Genomic DNA, 20,750 nt, shown 5'->3' with positions numbered 1-20,750 from the left:
TGAAATTTTAGGAAATAGTCAAGTCAAATCAAACATATATTAAGCACTTGATATGTCAAATTCAATTAAATCTTTACACACTAGCTTGGTTGTCTTATCCTAAGCATGTCACTGAATTTCTGCCTACTTCGGTTTCCTCATTTATGAGATTGGAGCTAATAATAGCACATACCTCCTAGATTTGTTGGGAGGATAAAAATGGAATATTTGTAAAGCATGTTGCAAATCCTATGTAAATGCTTGTAATTATTATTTTTATGTGCCAAGCACTGTACTAATTGCTGGAATAAGTATAAAATTGTTATTATTTTATTGGTTGGTTTTTCTAAGTCTTTTCTTATATTTATTTCATGTAACTATTTAAATAGCAAAACTCTCACCCTATCTTCTGAATTAACTGACTTCATTACATTCTGGGTTTTTGGAGAATTTAGAGTAAGACAGGAGCTTTGAGGTCATCAGGTATAAGATAATTTTTATTCTTGGGTATTTCTTTCTGGAATTTATTATGTAATGCTAACTTTGAAGTTATACTTTTTAAAAGTAGGTGTGCTAATGTATTTAGGTAATGTACATTGTATTTATTTGTGCATTTGTTCTCCAAATAGCACTAATGCCAACTAAGGCATTACTCCAAAGGCAGTATTCCAAAGGGAGTACTCCTACCTGCAAAATCATGGATCCTTAAATTAATGAGGGAGAGGGAGGAGGTGTAGAGATTTCTGTTGTATTACCCCGAATAGTTAGTTAATTGAGATCAGAAATCATATAGCCATCTTTTTCTGCTATATTTAGCACAGTGTATTTAAAACTTATGACAAGTACTTAATGCTTGTCAAGTGAAGGAATTAAATTTTTATTATGATGCTTGACTCTGTTTCTATATTCCATTTAGGCAAGATAACCCATTATTAAATAATATTTTTTTCTATATAGAATATTTGATTTTCATCCAAGAAGATAAAAAGCAGCCATTCATATTACAGAAAATAGACTGGCCACCCCTTTATCATACATTAACATCTTCAGGATAGTGAGTTGCCATTGTTTCACTGGGAGAAATAATTGGAGCTCAGTCATTTGAAAGATTTAGTATCTTCTTTAGTAAAATCTGATGCTGCTTATTAATACTTGTGATCCAGAGTTCCCCCAAAATACACTCTTAACTGAATGCTCACATTTAGTTTTATGATTTCACAAAGTGATACCCTGTCAAATAAAATTCATTTATACAGGAAACCCCAATAGAAAACAAAAGTGCAAAGACAAATATATTTACAAGGATAATTTCTCCTTAGAGATTTACCAGGTTGTTCCTACTGTAGACAGACATTCTAAACTCCATATTTCAAAGCTCTGTGATTTTATCAGCAACATAATTCCTTACATTGTACATTGCAACTCCTCTCTGACTTAGTAGATAGTTGCTATGGCCAGCCTGGTGATGAGAGTCTTCAGACTTAGTTATACTGGTCCTCAGAGAACAAATGATTTAATTTACCACAAGGATTTCAGCTGACTTTATGATGAATGGCCTTTAAGAGTTCACAGTCAAGACCATGCCAAAAAGAGACACAGGATAACTTTAGAAATTGCTGAATTCCTTAGGAAGATTTTATTTAAACTCAACTTTTCCTGAAAAATGTGTTGCTGGAATGCATGAGATATTTTTTAAATGTGGGTGTAAATCCCATCTGCCCAAAAAGTTTTGCCAAGCATGGTCTTATCCTTAATTACAAGGAGATTGTCTTCTATATGTTTTTGGTTTTGTTTTTGTTTTTTGCTAAGTTTGCAGATATGTCTATAAGGAATCATGTAATGCTCTTTGTGGCATCAAGTTTAATAATTTTGCTTTCATACCCATGACATAGATTAAAACATTGTACATGTGACTTCTCAAAATGAGCTTCATTAACTATCTTATTTCCCTTCCTGATGGAACATGTGCCCAGGCTTGTAGCTGCTTGTATAAATACAATTTCAGAATGGAGATCCTTTCCAAAATGGAGTTATGAGTTGATTTAGTTGGCCTCTGAGGGTTTTTGAAATGTCTGTGATGATAAGTCTGGTAGATTGTGTAAGACAATGACAAGCTGAAAACTGTCCAGATGAGAATAACCAGAATAGTTAGGGAACCAGAGACCATGCCTTGCAAAAAATATAAGAATGTTAAGGAACTAGAGATGTTGGGATGAGAGAAGAACTGAGGCTATGTGGAAACAAAGCTATATTCAAGTATTTGAAGATCTGTCATATAGAAGGAACATTCATATTGTTCTGCTTGGTATTAGAGACTAGAACTACAAGTGATAGGTAAAAGTGTGGAAATTTCAGCTCTGTGTAAAGAAAAACTTTGCAACAATCAGAAACATCCCAGGATAGAATTGATTCATTTATGAAAGTCTTCAAGCAAGGACCAGATGTTTAATTATCAGGAATACTGGAGAAAGGATTCTCATTCAGGTAGAGATTGGATTAAGTGGCCCCAATAGCTTTGCCTAGTGGAAAACTTTATATTGACTGTGGAATAAAAGATAACAAAAAAACAAAGAAAACTATTTAAAGAGACTTAGTATGTTTAAAATATTTTTTCAATAAAAAAAGTTCATTTTAACAGCATCTTAAAACAAAAATGTTACATTAAAATAAACTTTATATATTTTTTCAAATATAGTAAATGGAAAGATGGTCTTTAAGATAAGAAAATGGGTTCAAGGCCCACATGCCAGCTATGTCACTATCAAATATGTGGTCCGCAACTCCTGAGTATGGCCCAAGCTAGACCAAAATGTAATTGGGAAATATTTAACAAAATAAATAAAAATACGGTGAAACTTAGATATTAACATGTGGTTTTCTTCATTAAGATGAGACCCATGGATATCTTTATACACGGCTTAGTGGCTCATGTTTCCATTTGAGTTTGGCATCACTGCCATAGGCAGCTCTCAGAGAAAGTGACAACTAACATTGGTAAAGTTCCCTGTACCATTAAAATCACAAGTCCAGGGGCAGCTAGGTGGCGCAGTGGATAGAGCACCATCCCTGAAGTCAGGAGGACTTGAATTCAAATGTGGCCTCAGACACTTAACACATCCTAGCTGTGAGACCTTGAGCAAGTCACTTAACCTCAATTGCCTCAGGGGGAAAAAATGAAAGCAATAATACACACTGGAGCTATACCAATAATATCCTGAGATTCCCAACCACCTACTTATATATACTTAAATATAATTTAAGCCCCTTACAGGCTGGTACTATTTTAGCCTTCCTTCCCTGGCACATGGAAGGTGTTTAATACTTGCCAAATTGGCTTATATTTAATTAATGCCACTAATTGGCACTCATGACACTAATTCATGCCATTTAATTCAGGAGCTAACTCCATTTTGAGACTTAATGTGTTGTCTGTCTCTCAAGAAGTTGAGTTTTCTGAATAATAAGAGAGTTGGAAAGCATAAAACAGGACAGTTATGATCTATAATTAACATTCTATAGCAAGGGTTTAATAGTTTCTTGAATTAATACTGAAATAAATTTAACTTTAATATCTTAAACATCTTTGATTTCTTCTCTCCTCCTACTAATGTACATTGTAACCTCTCCACATATTAGTAAACAAATTCATGAGTTGCTGTAACCTTATACAAGGTCTTATCCAGAAATGAAGTTTAGATCAAATGAGCTATCCACAGCAGAAAATTGAGAAGTGTCTAATTTAGCTCTGAAAATGTTAATTTCCTTTTCTTAAAGAACTTAAAATTTTTCTCATTCTTCATACTATATCTTTGCCCTCTTTAAGGCACTAGTTTGTGATGGCTTGTTCTAGGTTAGGCAGCATCATTTTTGAACCAAGAGTCACATTACTTCTCTCTTCCTACCACGTTCCTTCATGCAGCAGGGCAGCTTTCTCTTGCAGTTACTTGTGTGAGAAATCTTAACCATCTGGAATCCCTTTAGGAGGTCTTTCTGAAGAGGAAGGGCGGTTCCAACACTTTTTTTTAACTGTTTTGATGAAATTCTTTCCAAAATGTATAATACTCTTTCCTATCTAACTATAATTTTTTTTATCAGTTCTTGGTGATTGAAGGGATATGAGAAATACAATTGAATGACTTTGGAATAGAAATTGTTTTAACAAGTTATAAAAGTCATTTTTGGTCATTTTCTTCTTTCTACTGAAGACAAAGAATATAAAAACTTCCCAATCTTCTAGTACAGGTTGCATGTAGAGAACAATGTTATACCCCTACTCTTGACTGTTTCTCCTTGTCTGCTGCATAAAATAATTAAAATTTGCCCCCCTCCCTGAAACTTCATAAAAGCATTATCAATATCATCAGGTACCTTGATATAGAACACATGATAACAGAGATTATGGCTTGCTTTCTGTTTGTAATTAGACATAGCATGGTGCTCGTACAGTCTTACTGAAAGTCATTTCCATTGAATAATTATCACTTACAGTAAAAGTGCTTACAATAGCAATCTCCATCATTACATTTTTTCCTGGAGAATGTTCTAACTTTTTTCTCTTGCCCAAAATAATTAGATATGACTTAACCTGCCCTGCCTTAACATTAAGTTCATGAAGTCTTCCCTCCTTAAGCGGACCCCTGCTAGAGTAACCACTATTCAAGATACTTTTGTCTTTACCACTAACACAATAGACCCACAGACAGTTTCTTATTTGCCACCCTCATTTATTTATAGATCATCTGGATAAGCTTAGAATGGGAACAAGAATTGTCTTTCAGTGTTTCAAGAACTCATTACTATAGGATGTTTGGGGCTGTGGGGCTTAACTCAGAAGATATTAGACTATTAGATATTCAACAAACATCTATAGTTAGCACCCATCATATGCAAGGCAAAGGTCACAGAATCTACCATGCTCATTTTATGGTTAAGGAAGATGACACTAAAATAGGTGAAGAAACGTACCCACCATCACACAGGTAGTAACTGGCAAGGCATTTACTCTGACTCCATATCCCCTCCTTTTTCTTTACTGTTGTGTGCTAATCCAATGAGACATTGATGGATCCTCAAACCAACCCTGAAAGGTAGGTGCAATGATTATCCCCATTTATAATTAGGAAACTGAGGCAAACGAGTTAAATGACTTGCCCTTTGACAAAATTGTAACTTAAATCTCTCCTGACTCTAGGCCAACACTGTGTCCACTGCAGTGTTACCTAGTTCCTACCTTCAATTAGAATCTGATGAGTGTATATAATTAAAGAGTAAAGTAGACTTTAGAAAGAGAGAGATGACTTCCAACTGGAGAAATTTAGGGCTTCCTAGAAAAGATGGGACCTGAATTTTGTTAAGATTTCAAGTATTTCAAATGATAGAAATGGTTTACATTCCAAGCTCAGAGGAGAGCAGGAACAGTGGCGAGTAGAGTTCAGAGAAAAAAAGAAACAAAAGTCCATGAGGGGAAATAGTATGAAATATACTTGAGAAGATTAGTGTTCGACTTTCTCTTGTAGTGGAAAGAGCATGGAACTAGAAAATTAGCATCTGAATCTTAACTTCTGGCAGTTTTCTTCAAATCACAGAATTAGAAAGAACTTGGAAAGACCCCTTGTTGAACCCTAACCAGCCTCTACTTAGCAATCTCCAGCCAAGGAAATCTTATCAACTCTTGAAGCAGACCTGCTCTAATTATTAGGAAGTTTAAATCAGTGTCTGCCTCTCATTGTCTTTCACCCTTTGCTCCTAGTTCTCCTTTCTAGGAACATGCTGAACAAGTCTGTCCTGTCCCCTCTTTCATCTGATAGTCCTTCATGTACCTGAAAATGTCATGACCTTCTGAAATCCTCTCTTTCCCAGTACAAACATACTTGTTTTTTCATTCAACTTTTCTTGCTAGCAATGTAATCTTGAGTAAATCGATTTCTTAACTTATAAAATGAGAGGACTGAACTAAAGCTCTAAGATTCTTTGAAGTCCCTAACATACAATAATTATGTGACTAGAGATGTGGATGAAGATTACTTTTACTTCAGCAGTTTCCGCTGACCACATTGTTCTTCAGAGTCATCCCAATTGTTAGATTTCGAATTAAAATACAAGCATTGAAATTGCTAGCTTTTTATCTATGGAACAAAAATTCTTCAAAAAATATTTTTTGTAATTGGATTTTATATTCTGAATAATTTCCTGCTAGGATCAGTAAGGTAACACTGAAGACCAAGTAGAAGGTATTTGCACATACTACTTTCTCTGGTAGGAGAAGAAAATTTCAATTACGTTTTGATTCTGGTGGTCAGACATAGATTAGATTGGGGTCTGTGAGCTTGAGGACAATCAAATTTAGATGCCTGCAGCTTTAGAAAGATGCAAGAACAATCTTTATTCAACTGTGAAACAAAGTAGAACTTGATTCAGCTCTCAGAATAATAGTTGGCTGGCATTGCCAAAATAGATTAAAATAAACTATATTGTTAAAGTTAAGGCAGCTAGAGTGCCAGACCTAGATTTAGGAGAAGGCGAGTTCAAATCTGGCCTCAGATACCTAATTAGCCATGTGACCAGGACAAGTCATTTTACCATGTTTACCTCAGTTTCCTTATCTGTTAAATGAGCTAGAGAAGGAAATGGCAAACCACTCAAGCACCTTTACCAAGAAAACCTCAGATGAATACATAAAGTCAGACATGACTAAACATTGTAAACAACATTGTAAAAGTGTTCATAGGATAAATTGCTCAGAAACATTTTCTGAAAAAAGTGCTGCCATAATTTAATTGACTTTTCAAAGTTGTAATCTAGCTTGTCTTGTGATTCACTTATAAATACTGAAACCATTCTTCCTAAAACATATAGTTTGGTTAACAGCACTTAATTATAAAAATACTTTCATTTTTCACTGATCATTGGATCAAAACAGAGCAGCTTTATACTGAGAAACCATTTACATATAACATGGGTCTACTTATTCTACTATGAGTGGATTTGTTGGCTTCAGAAACACTATACACCTTTAAGGTACTGAAAAATTAAAAAGAATTTAAATAACTTGTCCTTTCAAGTCAATATGAACTGAATACATGAACTGATAAATTGCAATGATTCTTAAGCATTTTCTTTTAAAACTCTTTTTCAGAGCATATAAAAAATGTCCATATCCTCTCAATCTTTTTGCACTTCTTCCTTGTCAGCATAGAGTTAAACCTGTCAATAAGTATTAAACACCTACTCTTTGCCAAGTACTTTTGCTGGGAGTGACAAATACATGCATAAAGATATACAAAACAACTCTAAAGAGAATAAAGATAATATAATTAAATACTATATAGTTTAAGATAGAGAGCCCCAGCAGGTAGAGGGATCAAGGAAGGCTCTATGTGGAAGGCAGTGCTTAAGATGAGTTGTAAAGGAAGAGAGAGGTGTTCAGGGAGGACTGACATCTCCAGTGTGATGGCTTGCCTCAGGGCTGCTCATCCATCTTGGATGTGCTTCTTCCAACCAACTCTCACTTTTGACTCCAAGAAGCCATAGCCACAGGGTCACACCCTGGTAAAACTGTCTTGGCAGAAAACCAAACCAGGTTGTGAGTAATGAACAGGCCTCAAATCTGTTGGTGACTTAGGGAGGTACTTGCCCCAAGTGTGTGAAGTCTTCTTCCAGGAGAATGGGCACTATGTAAACTTACAATTTGGTCAGTCCCCAAAGACACTAAGCTCATCCACTGCATCCTGGGAATCACCAGTCACCTTGATTTTTGTCTTGCAACTAGACTGCAGGGACTGGAAGAGAAAATTATATTGATGACTTTGTACAAGTCTATGTCACTTCATTCCAACTAATGCCCAAGTGGAGAGAATGATGGTGTCATCATCAAAAGAAGGCAGGTTTGGAAGAGGGTTGGATTTGGGAGAAGGGATGAGTTCAGTTTTAGAACTATTGCATTCAGTGTGTCTCTGTAATATCCAGTTTGAAATGTCCACTAAGCAATTGGTACTGTAATACACACTAAGGAAGAGGCAGGGACTGAAAATGTACTTCTGTGTATCATGCGCATCAATATAATTAAACACATTGGAGATGATAAGGTCACTGGGAGTGTAGAGAGAGAAGGGGAAGAGGGAACCTTGGGGAAACCCTCCAATTGAGGGATGTGATATGAATAGTGAGAAGCCAAGGAATCTGAGAAGTGGAGAAGAGAGAGCAGTTTCAGTTGGTCAGATGCCACATGGTAAAGAGATGTCTTATATTTTCGAGGATACTTAAAGTACAGATGATTTCTCTCCTTTCCCCTGGGAATTCAGATCTGCTCTATACTATCATTAACTTTTCTGCCTTGTTGTCTTTTCTCTCATTTCTCCTATCTCCTATTAATTTTGAACTTTCACACAAATAGTTTGACTTTGTATATGTGTTATCCACATTCAGAGGACTTCTGTCATCTTTACAGCAAACCAGTCACAAGATGTTGAATGTAATGTTCTGGTCTTTGCTTCCTCAACTTTGTTTAAAACCCTGAAGAAGAGTTAAAAAAACATATCTGCTTCTCTTTTTTTGTTTTTGTTTTTTGCAGAGATGGAAAATAGTAGGTGTGGAATGTTGCACATTCTGGCAGATTCAGCTGATTTTGAACTGATTTTTTTAAAAATATTCTTTGTTACAAGAAATGGCTTACTGAGTATATGGGGGGACATGTTAGAAATGAAGATGTTGAACCTGATCTGGTATAAAAGCTTGAACCCTGTTTCTGGAGGAAGCTGAGGTTAGAGGATTTCAGAGCTGCAGTGGGCTAGGCTGATCTAGAATCTGCTTTAAATCTAGCATCAATATGGTGAGCACTTGGAGCCCATCGGGTTGCTTAAGGAAGGGTGAACCAATCTAAATCAGAAACCATATTGGGATTAGGCCCATGTGTAACCCCTGCATTTCTAGACTAGATGAGATAAGGAGACCTAGTCCCCCCCGCCCAATCCTCCAAAAAATAGAAGGAAAAGAAGGAAAGGAGGGACGAAGGAAGAAAGGAAGATATAAAGACCAAAAAATGCATATTTGTTGAGTTGATTATTGGTAGATTATGTGAGACTACTTTGCACCTACTTCAGCTCCCTCCCCGAAATACTCCAGAAGCCCAAGGGTCCTAAAAACCTAGTGACCAAATATTTGAGGGTTCATTATATCTAGAAACTTGATCATTTCAGTTAAGGATTGTGCCCTCTTAGTTAGCTAAAATTAGTAATATCTAACCTCTAACTTTTGGATTGTCAGATTGGTCTTTTGTCCAAACACACATACATATACAATATATCTTTGACTTTCTGACATATATTTTCACTATGTATTTGGTTTTTGAGAGGTAATTAAAGTTAAGTGACATTCCCAGGGTCACACAGCTACGAAGTATTAAATGTCTGAGAGCAGATTTGAACTTAGATACTCTTTATTTCAGGATTGGCGCTCTATACACTGCACCACCTAGCTGCCCCTGCTAGTTAAATGTTAAGTGTCTTTGGCCATATTTGAACTCGGGTTCTTGACTCCAGGGCTTGGTGCTCTGTCCGCTAAACCATCTAGTTGTTCCTTACTGCATATTTAGGTATGGTTACTTGGGTTAAAAAAAAAAAAAAAAAGGTCAGGAAATGATAGCCCTAAGGGAGATATTAATAACATTTTAGCTTGAAGAAAGTGTACAGTCTAAGTAGGATAATCAGATTTCATAGAAATCACTTGGAGACTCTCTTGTTTCATACATCACATCACTAAATTTAAGTGTTCAGACAAACACTCCTAGAATTCAATAACATCCTCTTAATTTTATCTTTCCAACATCTCTCCTATTAGTTTCCTCTTCTGTATTCCCATCGCCACCACTGATCCAAACCCCCTTTACTGTTATATGACTTCCAGTCTCTCCAGTCATCAGACCATTCCCAACTCTCCTGCCATATATCCTGTCTTCAAGAGATGATAATGTTTCTCTGCTCAGAACCTCTAAATGGATTCCTATTCCATTTTCCAGCATTTAGATCCTTCATAGTTTCTTCCTGTCTGCTCTCCCTCTTCTTCCCCCACCTCCTCTTGTCCGTGGTGGATATGTACATCCTCTAAAGGCCAATTGGGTCATAGAGTCAGTGGTGGAATGGTTCAACTTCCCTGTACAAAGGAGAAAATTGAGGCCCAGGGAGCTTAAAGGACTTCTCAATGACACATGATATTAAGCAGCACCATTAGAATTTGAGTTTAGATTCTTGAACTCAGAATTCATCCCTGGCTACTAAAACTTTCTGCCATTCCTACAGTTACCACCTTCCAACCACCCCAAACAGCCAATACCACGTACCTTTGGCTTTATCTTACTGAGGACATTGTTGAATGTGTAGCATATGTTTCTTATGCAGCTATTTCTGCATGTGTCATTCCTGCTTCCTAAACCATACATTAAATAAGACATTTTTTTAGTTAAACTATGTATGACTGTTTGGTATAGTGCTATACACAAACAGGAACTGGATATGTGTTTAGTTTGATTGAATTGAATAATTTTCATAGTTTAGAAATTACAAGTTTTATGATCACTTTTAACTATTCAATCTAATGTTCAGTTATCAGTTTAAAAAATTTTATGTTTAATAATTATGCTAAGTCTCATAAGATTTCCTTGCAGCTTTATATAATACAGATTTTCTTCTAAGAGGCAGCATGATACTGTAAAAAGAGCCCTGGCTGAAGAGTCAGAGGACCAGAATTCAAATCCTACCTCACCTACCCAGTAACCTCAGAGACCTTGGGCAAATAACTCAAAGCCCACTGGCCCTCAGCAATAAAAAGGGGGTAATACCCAAATCTTGTGGATTTGGAGTGTGTTTTGCAATCTTAATGCAAGATTGTTCCTGTTTGAAATGTGTAGTGTACAGTCCTATTATTATTGTTTTCTTATCTTTTACAGGTTTGTATTTCAACAATCAGAAAAGTTTGATAATGTAGAAAATAAATACCAGCTACTGAAATTGGAAGCCACAGAATTCCATAGCCTTCAAAGTCAAGTCGATTTAATTTCTGAAAAGGTAATAATTTCAACATAGGAAAGTTTGGGCAAAGATTCCTGTGCTTAAAAAATATGAAAGTATTTTATCCAAATGTACACCTGAAGGGTTTTACATAAATGTCTAATTTTTCATTATAGTATTGGACTCATACAAAATGCAAAAGTTTATTAGACCCTTGTTGGAGCAGAGAAGCAGAAAAGTACAATGAGTTTTGTTTTAAATATGTTGAATTTGAGGTTCTGGTGGGACATTTGGGTAAAACTAACCAACAGGAAGTTGGAAATGGGGGACTGGAGCATGGAGAAAAATGGGAACTAGAGATCTAGATTTGGAACTCATCCATATGAAATTGAAACCATGAGAATATAAAGTTCCTTACAGAAGGAAGATGCTAAAAAAAAAAAAAAGCTTTAGGAAAAACATGGGGGAGTGCCTAAAATTAAAGGATTACGGGAGATGGATAAAAGGGTGTAGACAGAAAATTCATAAGAAAACCACAAGAGATATAAGAACAGAACCCCAAGAAAGGAGTTTCAAGAAAAGGAGGGAGGGAATCAGTAATGCCAAATGCTGCAGAGAGACAAAGGGGAAAAGAAATAGAAAAGACCACTGGATTGGGCAACAGAGAATTCATTAATGACTCTCCAGAGAATCTTTTATGTAGAAAATGGAAACTAGATTGTTGGAGAATGAGGACTGGAAAAGGTGTAAAGTGGAAGCATTGAGTGTAAAGTACTCACTTAAGAAAAATGCCAGTAAAAGGAAAGATGAGACAGTAAGAGAGTAACTTAAGGGTAAAGAAGGATTTTTTTTTTTAAGAAAAAAACAAATTTAATATATGTAGCCTAAACAGAAAAAGCTAATACAAAGGAAAATATGCAAAAGAAAAGATCTTAAATAAAGAACAAATTACAAGAAAGGTAGAAAGGATTGGGATGAAGGCCAAACAGGTTTGCACTTGGAAAGAGCCATACTACTCCTTTGATGCAAAAGGAAAGGGTGGGAGGAAAGACATCACATGTAATTGTTGTAGACAAAGAAATTCTGCTCAAATGGCCTCATTATCTTTAAATTCAATGCAGTATTTAAAGCTGAGAAAGTGTGGGATGCAAGGAAAGTGTACAATATTTGAAACACTTTTATGGTGACAGGATTGCTACATAATCCTGAGGGACTAAAGTTTTCAGCATGTTAGGCTTGAGGTGATGGCAGAATATCAAAACAGAGCTATCCAGCATCTAATTAGATCTTGATGAAAGAATTTGAAGATTTGGGAATTAGCTGTAAAGACAATATTCTAAATTATGAAAGTGGGTGACTTCCATGAGAGAAATCTTAAAGCGATGATTTGCACCAAGCCTTTGACCAAAGGGTGGCCTTAAGCAATTGGAGATACCAAGAGAGAGGCCATGATCCACTGCAGGCTTCATTAATGAAATCTGGGTTAGCACAGGGCTAGTTATCTTCTATACATCTATACATCTCTTTGTGTATGAGAAATAAATTCTATATGTTTCCAAAGCTATTTGTTAATAAAAGCCACCTCTTTGACCTGTAAATTCTAGGTACTACAAATTATCAATCTATGAGGAGGTTTACCAGTGTGCCCAGAGGCATGTCAGAATTTAAATATAAGAATACTTTATGATTAGGTAAGTATTAAAGAATCTGAGAGAGAGCATCACCTCAGACATAGTCTATTAAAAGCCAGACTCAGGCTCAGGAAATAGGCACATACTGGTTACAGGCGGTCATTTAAACTCTTATTGCCCCTACACACATCTCTTAAGAATCAAGTTGAAGAGCAAAGGGCAATTTGCAACTGTCCCTACACCAACAAAATCTCAGACCAAAAATTATAGGGGCTTTCAATCTCACTAACTTTCTATCTTCATTTTTGCATTTGTTAGTAATTTCTACAAAATGTAACTTTCAGGTAATTTCTCTTTAAGAGGTTTGAAAAACTACAAAAAAAATGTTTTTATGAAAAAAAAGTTTTTATCCAAATGAATATCCAACATGTAAGTTAGAGGCATCCAAGGAAACTATACAACTTACCTAAATCACTTTTATACCCCCCAAAAAAAAAGATAAAAAAGAATTAAGATGAAATTCTCTTTTAATATCATTTACTACAATATGAATCTGTAAGATCTCAAGAAGGGTGCAGGTATATGTTTTTCTATATTGGAATATAATCTGTTAATTTTAACAGAATTCATAAAATTAAACAATTACTAAATGCTTATATTTTAGAGTGTCTTCACAACTTGAACTTTGTACATCTCTTATATTCCTGATTGTTAATGTGTGTGTTTCTCCACCATTAACTGCTATTAAGTAGACTGGGAATTGTTTTGTGTTATAAATGCAGCTTGAGTCTACTGAAAGTGTCCTGCAGGAAACTACATCAGCCATATCTTTGATGACCCAATTTGAGCAGGAAGTGTCCAGTCTCCATAACATCATCCAGGACATTAAGAACAGTGAGCAGATGCTCATGCAAAGGATGCAGACTGTTAATATGAAATTTAAGAATGTTACAGATTCCTGGAAAAGAAACCTAGATGACATGAATGCTCATACTGGCGGTTTAAAATCTGAAGCCAAACGTATGCATTCTCATGTTACTAGCCAAATTAACCTGGCTGAACAAGGCATCAAATTACTTACTGAAAGGCTCAAAGATTTGGAAGACAGCACAATGAGAAATATCAGAACCATCAAGAGGCAAGAAGAAGACGACCTTTTACAAGTAGAAGAGCAACTAGTGTCTGACACAAAAGTAGTTGAACAATTAGAAGAGGAACAGAGGAGTCTCTTTGCTAGAGAAATAGATCTGAGCAATAAGCTTACGGACTATGAGCCTAAAGTGGAAGAATGTAAGACCCATTTACCAGCCCTTGAAAGTGCTGTTCACTCAGTTCTGAAGGTCTCCCAAGATCTGATAGGAACAGAAAAGAAAATGGAAGATTTGACCATGAAGATGTTTAATATGGAAGATGGTATGCTGAAAGCAGTGTCAGATATTATGGATATGCAGAAAGCCCTTGAAGGAATGCAGTATGATAACAGCATGCTGAAAATGCAGAATGAACTACATTTTCTAAAAGGCAAAGTTCAAGAGTTCATAGCATCTTCAAGTATTAGGGAAAAGGGAATTTTAGAATATGATTTAGAAAATAAAGGGATTGGCGAACAGTAAATTTGGCCAATTCATGTTAAGTGGAAGTGTGTTATCTCATACATTTATAACATGTTTTGTAGTTATTTTGATACATGGGAAGAATGCCTCACTTGTGCAGCATGATTGCAGAACAAGGACATCTCATTCACATATCTTCCAGATAACCCAAATGTAGCCATTTAAACATCAGAACTTCCCAAAAGTCATAACCATTTTCACTTAGATTTCTAAAATAGATGACATATTTCCCTACCTTCTTAAATAGAATGTAGTTGATATAATTGAGCTTCTAGATTGTCATTAAAAGCATGAGCTATTTTACTGGGCTGAAATACAGTTGTGGCCTCAGGCAACCACAAACTGCTATGATTTTTGAGTCATTGTGTATATTATTATGTGGTGTAGTGGTAAGAGCGCTAGACTAGGAGTCAGAAGACCTGGGTTTGAGTTCCAGCTCTCCCACTGTAAGAGGCAAGTCGCTTGACCTCTGAGCCTCATTTCCTTTCCCTTTCTGTAAAATGGGAATGAGGGTACCTCTCCTGCCTCCCTCACACCAGTGTCATTGTGAGTATGGTGCCTTGTCAACAGTGTTAGCAATCACCTCTTACTATTGATATGCCTACTTCTAGCAGCACCCCTCATCTCCATTGTTTAAGCCTCTGTGGGTTAGGAAATGAGACAAATGCGCTTGGTATGGGTAGAAAGAGTAAAGAAATTAGTGCAGGGGATGAGCTTTGAAGTTCATGAGTTCATTGCATGAATATTAGTGCATGGACAATTCTGTGTCGTCCATTCTGGCTAAGCAGATCTTGTTTGCTCACATCTTGGTTCTTATCTGTGTTCTGTATGCTTGAGCTTATCAGATAAATGAAGTAATATATTTATTACTCAGATAAACTAAATAAACCCATGGATTGTATGGGGGGAGTATATTAAATAATAAAAACAGTTTAAAAAAAAGTTTAGAGACTACTTTTGCCTTTTTCAAATATTTTACCTCAGAGTATTATTCCAGGTATTATTCAAATTACCCAAATGAATTATTTTTCTCATTTGTTAAGTAGAATTGCCACAGAAAAACAAGGTTTTAATATATTGAGAGAGATGAACTGAGTCTTTTTTGTTTGTTTTATTTTGTTTTTTTGTTTTTTATTGTATTAAAGCTTTTTATTTACAAAACATATGCATGGGTAATTTTTCAACATTGACCCTTGCAAAGCCTTCTGAGATGAACTGACTCTTTAAGATTGAGTGATTACAAGACATAAATTTAATTTTATCTTTAAATTTCTTGATTTCTGAATGTTAAAGTTCTTTATAACTGTGTACTAACAAAATTGTGTTCTTTGTTTACATCATATCATTAAATTTAACATAAGAACATTTACAAGCTGAAAGTATGGATTTTAAATGGTTAGAAGACTAGAATATCAGCTATACATTTTTTCAGCCCCTATTCTTCCTCCTCCATTTATCATCTTAAGACCTTTTAATGACTTAATCAGAACTCCTAGTAGACACGATCTCTCTCTGCAAGTGGATATCTTTTTAATTATATAATTTTGTGTGTGTTGCCAAATGTAATGCAACTTAAATCTTACTCAGCGTTTAGAACCAAAGAACCCTACCATACTTTATAGGAACTATTATGAGAAATTTGACATCATCATAAATTGTGAAGTAGATCAAATTATAATTCATATAATCAATAAATAACTATATCATTTATAGGGTATGGGACCCAGTATCTGATTTCAATAAGAATTTGCAAATTTTGGTGTTTTTTTTAAAAGATTAGTCTGAATTATATGCACAGAATTCTTCCCCTGCTTCCCATTCATTTATTTCATTCAGCTATTGAAATCTCAACATACTATAACAAATATGGAATTATATTATTTATCTTCCCTTTAAGAAAATAATTCACTTATATTGCAAGACTTACTTTTAAAAAATCCTTTCACCTACAATGCTTCTATTAAACTTTTACCCTGATGTCTCATGGTGCATCGTGATTTAAAAGTCAATCAAGGTATTCTTGATTGGTGGGTGAGCAGAAGGCAAGCGCTGATGGATCCTTGGAAGATGAAAAAGCCCCAGCAAAAAAGTGCCCATATCTCGAACAAGGAAGATCCCAGCAAAATTTGTAGTGCTTTATTGTCAGAAGGTGGTCATCAGGTGGAGAATATTTTCAGCCACAGCAGCTCCTGAACACTGTTACAGAGGATTTATCATCTGCATTTATTTAGGTGGTACTCATACCGATGGAATTATGGGTACTGGAAATAGTCAAGTAGATAGTAAGGAATTCTATATTCATTTTAAAAGCTCATAAAAGATTTCCATTCACTATGGGTTTGTTTTTTTTTTTTTTTAATCTTCTTTACTACAAAATAAATCACATAAAAGAAAATAGAAAGGTCTTTTGCTACATACAGTTTAAAAAAAAACAAAAAACACTTTTACTATAAATTTTCCAAATGTAGACTTTTATCTAATGATTAATACAGCTGACCAGGTGGGCTTATTAGGTATTCCATCACTCGAAAGAAAACTAAACAAATTTAGGGTTAATAGCATTAAAACTTAAGCTTAATAGTCCCCTGATTTATAGCAATAAACTCGTAATTGAATCCATAGTTCTGATCAAGACTTGATATAAAATAGAACAATAAAATGAAACTTTATGTCTGTTTGCAATATAAGGCAGATTATAGAACCTTGGATAAGAAAAAGCATGCCCAACCGCCTCAAAAAATGAAGCATTTTACATAACCCACATGTGAAAATGTCCTGTTAATCTTAATTGTTTCATCTCATTTATAGAGTGTTAGATCTAGGAAAGACCTTGAAAGACATCATCTAGCCCTTTCATATTTCAAATCAGGAAATTAAAGTTTAAAGGAGAAATGACTCTTTTAAGGTCTTATCAAATTATCAAAGCCAGAACTTAAAATCTCAGTCTTCTGATTCCCACTCTATATTTCTTTCTATCCCATGGTGCTAATTACATAAATCCTGAACATTTTAGGCCAGCATCTCTAGTCATAGTTAATTAGAGATGGAAAGAAGTGAATTAAAGTCAACAAACATTAATAAAGTTCATTCTGTATGAAAGGCATGCATTTAAGGTTAGCCAAGCACTAAAGAAACAAAAACAAAAAATACTGATGGATATTCTGCTGGGGTATACATGTAAACAAATAAAATGAGAAGGGAGAAAACACAATGGAAATGATCAGGAAAGGTTTCTTCTAGGAGGAAGAGCTGAGCCTGAGAAGAAGTTTAAACTACCAAGAAGTAAAGATGAGGGAGTGTATTTCAGACTTCTGGGATAGACCGTACAAAGGCTTGATGATGAGAGATAACATGTAAGGTTTGGGCTGGAGAAATATAAAGTGTGTTAAGCAGAGTCATGAGATAAGTTTAGAAAAGTGGTCTCTAAGTCAACCTTTAAATTTTAGAATGAATATTTTACTAATAAAGGCGTTGGAGATCATTTTACATGGTCAGACATTTTCTTTGTGAAAATTATTTTTGATAGCTAAGTGGAAACAGACCTATTATGAAATTTTACAATAGTTCAGCCAAGAGTTTAAGGACTTAAATTGAGCAGATTTGGCACTGGAGAGAAGGAAACAAGCAAGACACATTGTGGAAACAGGATCTATGAGACTTGGGAATTAATTGGCTATAGAGGGTTAGGGAGAGTGGAAATTTCAGAATGACTCCTAGATGGTGAACTTGGATAACTGAAATAATGATAGTCCTCTCAATAGAAGTAGTAAAGCTAGAAAGATGATAAATTCTGTTCAAGTTCCCTAATCTTTAGAAATGGTCTGTTCTAACTTGTGATGAAAAGAAGACCTTGAGGTTGTTGACTCATCAGGAATGACATGGGAAGTATTTTTAAATGCCAAGACTCTAGATTCACACTCAATCTATTCACACCAATGGTGTCAAATTTATTTAGAAACAATTGATTTAGAAAATCACATTAGCATTATTTATGTGATGTTGCATTTTTATGTTATTAAACACATCCCCAATTACATTTTGATCTAGTGCAGACATTTCTGGAGTTTTGAAAGTAGCAAGTTTGACACCTCTGCTTTACACCATCCTACCATCTTATTTCCTTCTACCTATGTGCCTTCGAAGCAAAGTGAAATACTTCCCTCTCAATCTACTTTAACACTTTTACATTTGCTGATTCATTATTTGATTATGTATTTTGTAAACCTAGCAGCAAATCTCACTATGTGAGAACAGACTCCATACACCAGCATACATACAACATCCATACTTCCTAAATTCTCTAAATAGCTTCTGAATAAAGCGTTTTAGGTTCAGATATCAAAGGGAGCCAGTTCTTGGAATACAGTGCTAAAGAAGAGCCCCCAGTCAGATGAAGAATTTACTTGCATTTGAAGGCATATGTCCAAATTCAGAAATGCACTAGATAAAAAATAAATGGAACACTAAAGCAGTGTTAGTATGGAATGCTTCTTTGCCACCTATTTTCAAGATTGTATCAGAATGGGTAGGTGAGGTTTTAGTGCTACTTGTGTAGAAAAACACCTCTAGCTACCAGCCTTATATAGAAAGCTTAAACTTGATTTTTACAGAAATTTAAGCAGTTTATCAATAATCTTCTAATTTTCCCTAACCACCCATTATTCTGTTGTGATGCTGAGCATCTGAAACAAAGCAAATCATACAAATATAATATTTATCCCTCTTGACACTTTTCAATGAGTGGAAATAACTGATCTTAGAAATTCAGTGGTCAGCTTATAAACACTGGTAAATATTGGCCGTAGCAGCAGCCACTGCTGCTGCTGTTGTGGAAAAATCTTTACATCAGAAATCAGAAGACCTGGGTCCAGGCTGAGCCATTTACAAGCTGCATGACTTTAAACAAGTTATCTAACCTTTTCAAAGTTTTACTTCTTACCCATAGAATAAAGGAATTGGATTAGGCCATTCTTTCTAAGTAAGAATTATGTGATTCTCTTTGAGTAGCAAGGACTTTCCCTTTGAGGTTGGCCACAGTTCATTGAGCCTGATAGATTTATGGTGACAAATTAAACTCATCAAGATCATTCAGTTGAATGAGTTTTGCTGTATTTGCAGATCCACTCTGGGAGATGCAGCAATGATTATAATTTTGTTGGCCTATTAAATAGTTCTCAAGGTAAACAACCTTTTATACCCGGGGTTCTGTTATAGGCAAGATGCACAATTCCAGAGGACTCATAATAAAACAAGGTCCTTGGTCCACAGACAGCTTATAGATTCAGAATACAGATGGAAGGAAGTTTTTTGTTTGTTTGTTTGTTTGTTTTTGGGGGGGGGTTGGGGCACATGACTAATATGGGAATTCGTTTTAATTGACCTTGTATGTTTGTAACAGGTTTTGTTTTTCTTGCTTTTGTAGTATGGGAGGCTGGGAGGGACAGAGGAAAAGGGGAGGAGTAAAGATAATAGTGAAAGAATTTAGAATTGAAAATAAAATAATATAATTTTTAGAATAAATGTAGGTTGAATGAATAGATGACTGAATAAATAAGACATGTCCCACAATTTTAGTTTATTTTGTTAATTAATTTATTTAACTTTTAGATTTTCAAGGAACTACCAATATGTAGTCTTTTTATTTATACTGGCAGAAATTGCATAGAATTTTTTTTTTAAATTAGAACAAGGAGAAGCATTTGGCATGCCAAGAAAAATTATGGCTTGATCAATGTCACACAAGTTCAATGTCAGATAATTATGATGGAAAACAAGCATATGTATTGATTTTTTGGCTCGATCATTGAAACTGATAATTCACAAAGAGGCATTGCAATCTGCTTTGCCACCAAATCCACCACATCTAACTTGTAGAAGATACTTTTAGTATGTGTTGTTTCCCTTATTAGAATGTGAGCTCCTTGAGAGCAAGGATTTGTAACATAGTAGGCACTTATTATGTGCTTTATTCTAAACAAATTAATGTAAATTCCCATAACCCTCATTGGCCATTTACTCCTGAATCCATCATAATGCCAGATAGAGATTTCTTTCTTTTCTTTCTAGTCATTAGAAAGACATCTTTCTTACTACTATCTAGCCATAAACTAGTAGCCTTCTTTTGAGTTTGGGGATTTGAAACTTATATATGTTTTAATCTTTTAAAGTAGTTGACTCCTAAAGAGAGAGAAAAAGGCTGGAAATTGTTATTTAAGTGAATTAATACTTTTTTTTTCCCATATCTGAAAAGAGTCCAGGATAGAAACTACTATATTGGAACTTCTTAGAATTCAGTGCCTAATGTGTTTTGACAAATTCGTGTATTTATTGCAGTTTCTTTCAAGGATTCAGTCAGTAAGCATCCATAATTCAAAGACAATCAAGAATTAATATTCACGTAAGTTTCTGTGAATTTTCTTATTCTTATAGTTTATTGCAGCTGTCATGGAAAAAAGGACAGCTTCCTATAATAATTCCATCTACTCTTGAAGGTTTTTAATTTATGTATTCTTCTATCAGTTTCTAGG

The 20,750-nt window shown here is 35.0% G+C and overlaps 1 protein-coding gene across 2 annotated transcripts in view; it reads left to right on the top strand.

Annotated features, from left to right (window-relative positions):
• The window catches only part of IKBIP (IKBKB interacting protein), a 31,201-nt gene that overhangs the window by 7,149 nt on the left and 3,302 nt on the right, over positions 1-20,750 (top strand). The window contains exons 2-3 of one of the 2 annotated variants that reach the window (XM_074267178.1): positions 10,919-11,036; positions 13,393-15,165. In XM_074267178.1, coding sequence (XP_074123279.1) covers positions 10,919-11,036; positions 13,393-14,223 — 949 coding nt within the window. In that variant the 3' untranslated portion in view covers positions 14,224-15,165. Of the gene's footprint in view, positions 1-10,918; positions 11,037-13,392; positions 15,166-20,750 lie in introns of those variants that run through there. The other variant, XM_074267179.1, reaches the window with a different exon arrangement.

Source organism: Sminthopsis crassicaudata, chromosome 5, assembly GCF_048593235.1.
Source record: "Sminthopsis crassicaudata isolate SCR6 chromosome 5, ASM4859323v1, whole genome shotgun sequence".
Lineage (NCBI taxonomy): Eukaryota > Metazoa > Chordata > Mammalia > Dasyuromorphia > Dasyuridae > Sminthopsis > Sminthopsis crassicaudata.
Note: the sequence above shows the minus strand (reverse complement) of the source record. Positions and strands in the feature narration are given on the sequence as shown.